This window comes from Arachis hypogaea, chromosome 14 (genome assembly GCF_003086295.3).
Source record: "Arachis hypogaea cultivar Tifrunner chromosome 14, arahy.Tifrunner.gnm2.J5K5, whole genome shotgun sequence".
NCBI classification, from domain to species: Eukaryota; Viridiplantae; Streptophyta; class Magnoliopsida; order Fabales; family Fabaceae; genus Arachis; species Arachis hypogaea.
In genome coordinates, this window is record NC_092049.1 from 137,926,294 (window position 1) to 137,937,192 (window position 10,899).

Consider the following 10,899-nt stretch of genomic DNA (forward strand, 5'->3'; position numbering starts at 1 on the left):
AAAGAACGATTATGAATATTTAAAAAATATCATTCATATACATATTCTAAAATATACAAATATTATTTCTTCGTGCGTTTGAAGTTGAAGTTGATACAATATTCGTGCTCGTGAGTCGTGACATTCATCTCCATTAATTTTATGTCAATTTTTTTGTCTGTACATCAGCTCAAGTCAATATGCTTAAGTCTTCGCTAATTACGTAGTCAACACGAATATACTTTTATATAAGTTCTCTCAACAAATTGGAGAAAAATAATATATTCGGAATTCTAACTATCAAGTGCTAACATTATTGCTAACAAGCGTTCTAAACATACTAATTAGAGATAGCTTGATGTGGAATTATAACCGGTGCCGCTAGAGTTCCTTTACTCTGTTAGAGTTTTCTTGACTGTTAGAATTCATGTGATAGAGTTTAACTGTGTCGACGAGTCAACGTTTTTTTTTTTTTGGGTCAGAAATAGTGATAACAGTGTTCCTAACAATAATTATGTATTCTTTTTCATGGCTGAGAACCGAAGAGCAGTGATAAAGAGGATCATGGAGAATGACATTTCCATCTAAATAGAAGAGTGCGATTTTAGGAGCGGTCTCAAAAAGTGCATGAACAGCTTGGTTGAAAGACTTTTTGCAGATAAAACCTTATCTATCGGAATAATGGAGAGAGCTTTTTCATGCAATCCGGGGACCACTTGATGGTTTCCGGGTAAGTGAAATTGGACATAATTACTTCTAATTTTTTTTTGAGAAAGAGATTGATGTTATGAGAGTAGAGAAAGGCTCTCTATGGCTATTTAAAGATTTTGTGCTACACACACAAAGGTGGATGCTTGAAACAGCTGGAATCACGCAAGAAATTAACAATTACCTCGTGTGGATCCAATTCTGGGGCTCCCGGAATATTTAAGACAACAGAGGTTGGGAGGAAACTAGGAAACAAAATTGGAACAGTTTTATATATGGGTGTGTTTAATGTCAAAGGCAGAAAAACGAAAATTGTGAAGCTAAAATTGATTTGGATGCTGGGAAGAGGGTGAGAGACTGCTTGAAAGTTGCCGAGCTTGACAAAACTAGGGGTGCACAAGATCCGGTCCGGCCCGAAGATTCGGACCGGACCCGATGACTTCGGGGTTAATTTGGCCCGGCTTTGTTATGGCCCGGTCAGACCCGAGGTTTCAATAGATGGCCCCGGTTATTTATTAAATCGGGTTCGGGTCAAGTCTCGGGTCACCCGGCCCCGGCCCGTTGGACCCATGTAGTTGTTTGCTACTTAATATTTTGTTGTTATAGGTTGGCATGACACTATAAATTATTATTATTATGTTAATCTTGTGTTGGTTGTTAACTTTGTTTTAATTGTCTTTTGAACTTTGAATGTTTAATGTGTAATTGATATAATTGTTATTATGAAACTTTAAATTATTATTATTAGATTCTAAATTATTATTATGCGAATGTTGCATTGTTATGGAATAATTATTTTTCAAAATTTAGAGGTTCAAAAGATGTAGAATCTAATTTTTGGTGATGTCGTGATAAAGTTGATCAAGACCCGGGCTTCACCCGGTTTAGACCCGGTTTAAGTGTGGCCCAAAAGTAACACGATTTCATCGAGTCTAGAGTCGGGTAAGGGTCTCATAAATAGACCCGGTCATTATTTAGGGTCGGGTTCGGGTCACGGCGAACCCAGCTTCACCCCGCCTCATGTGCACCCCTAGACAAAACTATGATTGAAATTGCTCTCCGATATGAAAAAGCTTGAACAATTTGCACATATTGTGCAAGAATTGGGCACGAACATAGGAATTGTCCTGTGCTATTAGAGGATACTAATAATAAGAAGCAGGCTCAAGACATGGTGGGTGAGTGGATAAAAGTAACTCAAATAGGAATTAGAGTTGAACAAAAAGAGGAGGTGAATAATGGGTCTTATCAAGGAAAACCATTTGCAGACTGTATCAGAAAGAAAAAACCAATCCCGGATTGTCTCGCTGAATCTTTCTTTGGACTTGGTATCAAGGAAACCAATGCAAACAAGGAGAATGAAGCACCTCATTGTGACCACATACAAGCTAGTAGTGAAAAAAGTGAACTTGCTGCCCAGAAGGAAAATAGTCTAAGAATGCCACTTAAGGAGTTGGATGAAAAGAGCACAAGCCAGACAGGGGAGAAAACTAATATGAAGAAGTCAAGGAAGTTTCACAAGATTAAAAACTTAGCAAGAAGTAATGGAGAAGAAATTCCAAAGGTGACAGGGGGAAGAGAAGTGCAAATGCAGGGGAGGAGGAAGTGAGCTCAAAGAGGATATGTCTTTGTGAAGGTGATGATGTTGCTGAGATGGTAAGGGGTGCCAGCCGTTTAATGGCACCCAAGTCATCATGAAGTTAATTGTGAGGAATTGCCGGGGTTTGGTGAGACCCCGGACAGTCCACTCTCTTAAAGGGATGTGCAAATCCCACTTTTCCGAGGTGGTCTTTTTATGTGAAACAAAGAATCAACCTCGACTTGTAGAAAGAAAACTTCGATCGTGCGGATTTAGAGATTGGAATTTGGTTGACCTGAATGGTTTATCAGGAGGTATGACAATTGCGTGAAAGGAGAGCATTGAAGTTCAAATAATACAGCAGGGAGCGTACTTTTTTACAACAAGAATAAAGGATGTTAGTAAAGGAGAAGAGTGGAGATTGATTGGTGTTCACCTTAGCACAAGCGATATGGGCAGATTTAACCAATTTCAGGAACTTGCAACTCAATTAAATATTTTTGCTGACAAAATGGTAATATTAGGAGACTTTAATGTAATTAGGTGTCACAGTGAAAAGTAGGGAGGTAGTGTAAAGTCCTCTAGCTCTATAGAAAATTTCAATCAATTTATTAACGAGAACTCTCTCATAGACTTAGGGATGATAGGACAACCATTCATGTGGACCAATAGGCGCGCTGGCGATGAATTAATCAAGGAGAGATTGGATAAAGTGCTAGTGAGGGAACAGTGGCGGGAGAAGTATAGTACAGCAGTAGTGAAGAGGCTCTTTGAAAATGGATTAGACCACTCTCCATTATTATTAGACACTGATCCGCCAAGGTGGTCAACCAAGAGGCAATTTAAATTTTAAGAAAGGTGGTGCGAAAGGAGTGACGTCCGACAAATCATTAAAGATACTTGGAGGAGACAGATTGTGGGCTCACCAATGTATATTCTAGCACAGAAGCTAAAGGACTGCATGCATAAGCTGTTCCAATGGCAATTCCAGAATAACATTAATTTCAAAAAAAAATTTGAAAATGTCTTAATGCTGTTAGAATAATTAAAAGCCGAAGGAGTTCATGGAGGAAGAGAGATTAATGAACTAGAAAAGCAGCTGGAGGCAGTCTATGTGAAGGAAGAATATTATTGGAAGGAAAAATCGAGATGCAAATGGCTAAAGGAAGGGGATCGCAATACAAAATTTTGTCACCAAAAATTCCATGCAAGAAACTAGAAAAATAAAATCTGGGACTAACAAGAAATGATGGTACTATTGCATCTACCCCTGAAGACATAATAAAGGTAGCTGAAGAGTACTTTAAAAATATTTTCTTCATGACAAATGACACTGATCCAAATCATTTTCTTGAAGATTTCCAATTTAGAATTACAGAGTCTATGAACTGAAAACTATTGAGGTTTGTTAGTAATGAAAAAAATTAAGAGAGCAGCTTTCAGAATTTTTTCTACGAGTGCTCTGGGAGAAGATGGCTTCGCGGCCAAATTTTTTCAGAATTATTGGGATATTGTGGGTGAAGATGTCTATAAGGCTGTCTAAAACTTTTTTGGAGGAAGTAGAATGTTGAAAGGACTAAATCACACCCAAATTTGCCTAATTTCAAAAGTCCCTGGTGCTGGAGACATGACTCAGGTGAGACTGATAAGTTTGTCTACCGTTTTTTACAAGATCATTTCTAAAGTGATGGTGCATAGAATGCAAAATGTTATGAATATAATTGTGAGTCCAAATCAAAGTGCTTTCTTGAAGGGTAGATTAATTTCAAACAATATCCTTGTAGCTCATGAATGTATGCATTACTTGAAGAATAAAAAGAAAGGGTTATAGTATGACATGGCTCTAAAGCTGGATTTGAGTAAGGTTTATGATAGAGTCGAATGACACTTTTTATGGTTTATAATGGAAAAAATGGGTTTTGATAAAAAAAAATGGACTTCTTGGATTAGGGAGGTAGTCTCTACTATTTCTTATTCTGTTCTTGTGGAAGGTCAACCATATAGTTTTTTTCAGGCCATTAAGGGAGATCCAACAAGGTGACCCCTTATCACTTTATCTTTTTTTTAATTTGTGCAGAAGGTCTTTCCTTCATGCTACACAAAGCAGAACAAAACAGAGCAATCCAAGGAATTCAAATATATAGAAGATGCCCAACAGTTAGCCACTTATTTTTTGCGGACAATTCGATCCTATTCAGCAAGGCCTCCCCAGACTCATGCAATAACATCTTGACTCTCCTTTTGCAATATGAATACATAAGTGGGCAAAAAGTCAATCTCAATAAATCGGCAGCATTTTTTAGCAATAATACACCTCCTAATATTAGAAAAGAACTTGCAGAGGTATTGTAGATCAATCACATAGGAGCACAAGACAAGTACCTAGGATTACCATCAGTTGTCCAACAATCTAAAAAAGCTACTTTTGGTGTAGTTAAGGAAAAAGTTCAGAAAAAAGTCCAAGCTTGGAAAAGAAACTTACTTTCTGTTGGGGGAAGACATATTTTGATCAAAGCGGTAGGTGAGGCGATTCCAGTATACACCTTGTCATATTTCAAACTCCCTTACAATCTGCTGGACGATATTCACTGGATTCTAAATCAGTTCTGGTGGGGTCAAAAGGGGACGGAGAGGAAGATGGCCTGGATCAGTTAGGAAACGATGTCACGACCAAAATCTGAAGGGGGTCTTGACTTCAAAGATCTGAGGGCTCATAACTTGGCGCGATAAGGGAAGCAGTTTTGGCATGTGGCAACCAAACTAAACTCATTGCTTGCACGACTACTAGAAGACAAGTATTACAGACTCTTAACAACTCTAACAGCAGAGAAAGGTGTTCAACCATTATGGGGGTAGCAAAGCCTTCTTGAAAGAAGATCGGTTATAGAGAAGGGACTCAGATGGAGCATTGGATCTGGCGATATGGTGAATATTTTCAACGACCCATGGCTCCCTCCTCCTTACCCGTTTATCATTAATTTGATCAACCAAGCCTTTCATGGTATTCACCAAGTAAAAGATCTGCTCAATGAAGATAGAAGTTGGAACTGGCCACTGATTGAAGATTTACTTCCTACAAGCACTGTGGAGAGGATTAAAGGTGTCTTGCTAAATAACTCAGGTATTAATTCGTTGATTTGGACTTGGAACAAAAGTAAATTATACGATGTCTCATCCGGTTATAAGATTGCATATAGTTTTCAACATCTCCAAATTGAACAATGCCCTGCTCTCATGCAAAATAAAGGGTTATGGAATTCGATTTAGGGATTGAAGGTGCCAACAAAGATATAGATTTTTGTATGGAGAGCGGTACATGAGAAGCTTCCGGTGCTTAGCAATATCCATAAAAGATTTTTAGCTACTACTCTTTTTTGTCTAAAATGTCAAGCAAAACCAGAAACAATAATACATTGCTTAACTCGATGCCCAATAACAGAGACAGTTTGGAAGGAGTACACGCCGGTGGGAGCTGAATTTGAGACATACCAGACTGAATTTGCTTTATGGTGGATGAGAAGAGTAAGGGCAACAAGATCTGGTAGGGATGAAACGCGAAAATTATTAGAGGGAGATGCTGTATTACTTTGAAATCTGTGGAAGGCTCGTAATTTGTTCATCTTTGAAAAAAAAGAATCATCAGCTTCAGACATCATTGCTGCAACGAAGAAGTTTTGTGAAGAGTTAGAAAGGAGTAAAAATTAATGAATGCTCATGACCTAAGTTACTTTCTCTTTCTTTAAGTTTTTTCTCATTTTTTTACACTTCAAAAATGTATTGTGAGAGAATCCCATTTGCTCTAATTTTATCCCTTTAGACACTTATGATCCTGTCAATTTTATAAAATGCAATTTATCTTTTTTGAAAAAAATATTCTAATTAAAGATATTAAAAAGGCTTTTATAAAATTAATTATACTATGTGTATATTAAAAATTAGAGACTTCGTTGCTATATTAAAATACTTTTTTACCATTTCATACTTTCTTTTATTATATTATTGTAAACAAATTTAATTATCTTTTTATTGATCATTTAGTTAAAAAACATTAGAATCAATATATTATATATATATGTTGAGTTAGATAAATAAATAACATATTAATGATGACAAATTTGTTTGATTTGGATTAGTAATTTAAGTGGGTTTTTGATACTGTAGTTCAAGTGTGCAGGTCAGAGAGAGGGAGAGAGAGAGAGAGGGGGAGAGGAAGAGAGAGAAGTCTTGGAAGCATTGCACCTACACTAAAGGGAGCATTTCGCTAAAAAGAATAACGTTATGAGTTCAGAGAGAAGTCTTGGAAGCATTGCACCTACACTAAAGGGAGCATTCCGCCAAAAAGAACAACGTTATGAGTTTAGAAGTTGGGTTCAGCGTATAGAGTTAAGGTTGTGAATCATCATCTCTTTCTTTGTATTCATTCAGAGGTAAAAGGTAAAAAAGAGAGACATTGAGAAAAAGTCATTGAAAGAAAAGTCTAAGAGAAACACTTGAGAAAAGGCAAGAGTGATTTTAGATTTCTTTTGGTTGTATTTCTGTTTTGTGTCATGTACTTGAGAGGTATCTCTTGCTAAGTTGGGTAAGAACTTAGTGTGTTGAGTTTAGGTAGTTACATAACCAAATCAAGCTTATGTTAAAGTTTGATGTGTCTCAAATAGGATTATGTGGAGTCCTGTGGAATTAGTGTAAGCAATACTTAAAAAAGGAAAAGTCTAGGGGGCCAGCAATTTTGTTAAATTCTGGCCAGCATGTAACCAGCAAAGAAAAGTGAGCCATTGGATGAAATCTCACACCAATCTCACACCATTAAAACCATCATTGATGGTTATTTGATGGCTACAAATCACAAAAGTTGCTGGCCCCCTAGCATTTCTCCTTAAAAAATAGTGAAAATTTCACCAACGTTGTGGTGGAGACTGGATGTAGGTTGCATTGCACTAGACAATTGAACTAGGATATATGGTTGTATCACCTTCTTCGTTTTTGTTCTGATTCTGTTTTTTTGATTTTATGAGACAAAACGAAATTGTTTCCTATATCATACGCTGCGCAGATTAAACAGAAGTCAAATTTTAATTTCTGGTATTAAGACTTTGTTAATCAAAATTAAAGAAGGCCATACATTTAACCCCTTTTAGGTCATCAAGAACCTTCAATATATATATTTTTCACTAATTACTCCATAAATAGCTTATGAGTTTGGAAAACTCCAAATTAATTTGATGATGATCAAACATTATTAAAATAATTAATTACAAAATTATTATTTAAATTTTTAATTCATATTTGTTAATTAATAATTTTGTTGCTTACAGATTTTATCAATGGGCATAAAGAAAGCATGAAGTCCAAAATGGTTGGCAAAAATAATCAGCCTTGTGCAGAAAATGTTTTAAAAAATGTGGCTGAATTATTATTGTGTTAGTTGGGCCAGATTTTATTGTGCAAGTCCAAAACAATTCTTGATGTATGACCAACAAAGCTTGGTCCGAAATTAAAAAGAAGGAAGAAAGCTAGGTTGCATGCTTTCCTCGATTACCTACTACCACTAAGAAATGGATTTCAAATTCAATTAATTTAGTTTTAATGCCTTGGTAACTGGAAAGAGAAAGTTTGAAATTGATTTGATGGCATTAGTTGACTTTACACGTTACAAGGCATGGGGGTTTCGGAAAAAGGAAACTTAATTCATTTTAATTTCTTTTTTCAATTACGTTGAAAGCTTTCCTGCATTCTCTCTCTTCAGATTCGGTCATGTCACAGAGAAGAAGAAGCAAGTTATCAGAGATAAGGCACTGTTGCAGTGAAGCTAGAAGTAAGAAAAGGGCTAAGGTGATGATGTCCTCAGCAAAAAGAAGATCTACAATATGGTGTAGCTGAGATCTTTACCACATATGGTAAGATGTGGTGAAGTAGTCTCAAGATCACCATGTCTAAAAATGGTGGAAGATCCATTTCGGTCAGAGGAAGAAGATCCCTTGGGTATGACTCGTCTCTACTTTTGATCAACCTTCACAGAAGGTAGCTACTGTAGCTACGTGGAGGAAGAGGCAAAAGATAGAGCAGACGGAGCTGTCAAGTATCAAGGACTCATCAAGGGTCAGGAATCCTTTTTGGGAAACAAGTCAAGATGGAAGGCACAGATTGATGAAGCTTGGTGAGAAGGGATGACAGAGAGGTAATTGCATGTTGAATTTTGCATTCGGTTTCCTCTCTCTTCTCTCTGTCCGAACCGGTTTGTTATAAAAGAAGAAGAAGTTAGTTCGGTTTAACCGTTTCAACCTTGGAGGCTTTCCCTTCTATAATAAGGGTGAACAGGTAAGGCTTGAAGCAAGGATAAAAGGAGAGTAAGCACAGAGTTCTCATAGCTACCTAAGCTAACAGAAGTTCTTCTCTTTCAATGTGTTTCATTTTGTATTTTCTTTAGTTTTATCTGTCTTGAGTCTCATGAAAAAAGGCAAACAGTGAGGTTTGTATGAAAAAGTCATACAGCGAAAAAAGACAGAGTATACAAAATTAAAAGAAAAATACATAGATGTCTTAGAGGTCCTTTGTACATCTGTGTTGTGTTTCATGATTCTGTGGGAATTCCCTTATAAGTTGGGTTAGCACTTAACAGTTGAAAGCTTGGTAGGTGACCAAGTCAAGTTCAGGATTGAGGATAGATTCTGGACTTGTCCCAAATAGGAAGGGTAGTTCCTAGGGAGAATTGGTGTTTGTAATCAAGATGATTATAGTGAAATTCCATCATTGTTGTGATGGAGACTAGATGTAGGCTGCATTGCACTTAATAGCTGAACCACGATACTTCTTGTTGTGATTCTCTCTCTCTCTTCTACTCCATATCAGTTTCTGTTCGAAGGAGACAAAATTGAAAAATATCTCTTGCTGGTTACGAGACAAAAAGAAAAAGTCTCTTGACTAGGCACGAGACAAAAACAAGAATATCTCCTCAAAGAATTCTAAAAGACAGCAAGTGTTACTAAGCGAAAAAGGGGCTAAGATTCAACCCCCTTCTCTTAGCCACTGATAACCATTAATAGCTAATTAAAAGAATCAAGTAACCATTTTCACAGATACTAATGCACAAAAATGGAAGGGTTACATACCTGTATACTTATGATCTGATTCTTTTTAATTTAGCCATCTTAATTGCAGCAAATACATAAAGCTTGTCATATAGATCATTAAAGAACTTGAAATAAGCATATCTCCAAGATTTCTTCAAAATCAATGAGCAAAAAACTCCCCAGAACCCCATAATAAATCCAATTGCCAAAGCAATGTAAAACCCCTCAGTAAAAAATTGTTCTTCGTGATCATCATTTCCATCAACTTGATTCTGTGTAGGAATGAGACAGGTTCTGTTGAGAGGAGCACCACATAATTTTGGATTTCCTATATAAGCAGATGCATCTCTAGTTTGAAGTTGGGTACCGAGTAGAATTTGGCCTGATAAATCATTATATGATAGATCAAGAACACTGAGACGATCTAGCTGAGAGAGTTGTGAAGGAATCCTTCCAGACAATTGATTTCTAGATAGATCAAGAAAATCCAACGATTTCAATTGTCCAACACCTTGAGGAATATTGCCAACTAACTTGTTCCTCGAAATGTTAAGAGAAACTAAACCAACAAGTCTCATCATGTCACTTGGAATCTCCCCATTGAATCTGTTACTTGATAAATCAATGCTTCTCAATAGTCCTAATGTGCTTCTGTATTTTGACATTTTTCCTTTCCATATAAGTGAAGCACTATCAGCATTAATTCCTAAGCTGGTAATGCCATCAAAATCATCATAATATGCATCATAAGCATAGAAATATCAACCTTTGAATTTGCTTGACTTGCCATTGCAGAAAGATTGCTTATGCATTTAGGTATATTCCCTGAAAGACTATTCAAAGAGAGGTCCAACAAATGAAGCTCATCAAGATTACATATACTTAGAGGCATGCTCCCATGAAACTGATTGGAATGCAAGCTAAGTATAAACAGATTTGAAAGATTATTTCCAATCCAACTAGGGAATGGCCCAGTTAAATTATTCTTCGCAGCATCAAAAAGTTTTATCCATGTGCAATTAACAAAGGACAGAGGTATTTCTCCAGAAAAATTGTTATCACCTAGATGTAATGACTGAATTTGCCTCAATGATCCCATAGATATCGGTAAGCTGCCATGAAAATAATTGTTGGACAAATCTAGGAAGCCTAGAGATTGGAAATTCATCAAACAGTCTGGAAGCTGTCCTCTAATGTGATTATTTGACAAATCTAAATATTCAGTGTTCACAGACACGTTAGAACACACAAAAAGATTTGCTGTTGAAAACATGTTGTTGGACAGAAACACTTGTGCTGGCATTGAAAGAAATGCTGGACTGGGCCTTCAAAAGAATTTGAGCTCAAATCAATCTGCAAGGCACTCTGAGGAATCAAAGGTAAATTTTCAATTTTTCTTTTGAAATGGTTGTGGGAAATATTCAATTTTACCATTGTGGGAAGGAATTCCCAGAACCAATTAGGAACATTGCTAGATATTTCAGCTTCAGAAATATCCAACCAATTCATGTTATGTTGGTTTTGAAGCTATTTTGGAAAGTCAGGGCCCAAAATGCAAGATGC

The 10,899-nt window shown here is 36.6% G+C and overlaps 1 protein-coding gene across 1 annotated transcript; it reads right to left on the reverse strand.

The window, feature by feature from the left end:
- Positions 1-9,383: 9,383 nt before the first annotated feature.
- LOC114925248 (receptor-like protein EIX2) lies at positions 9,384-10,001 on the reverse strand. Its single transcript, XM_029292558.1, has one exon. The coding sequence runs from the start codon at positions 9,999-10,001 to the stop codon at positions 9,384-9,386; it is 618 nt and encodes a 205-aa protein (XP_029148391.1).
- Positions 10,002-10,899: the final 898 nt, after the last annotated feature.

Excerpts from the sequence above, each read along its gene's own strand:
- LOC114925248 (XM_029292558.1), bottom strand. The coding sequence starts at position 10,001 with ATGTCAAAATACAGAAGCACATTAGGACTATTGAGAAGCATTGATTTA.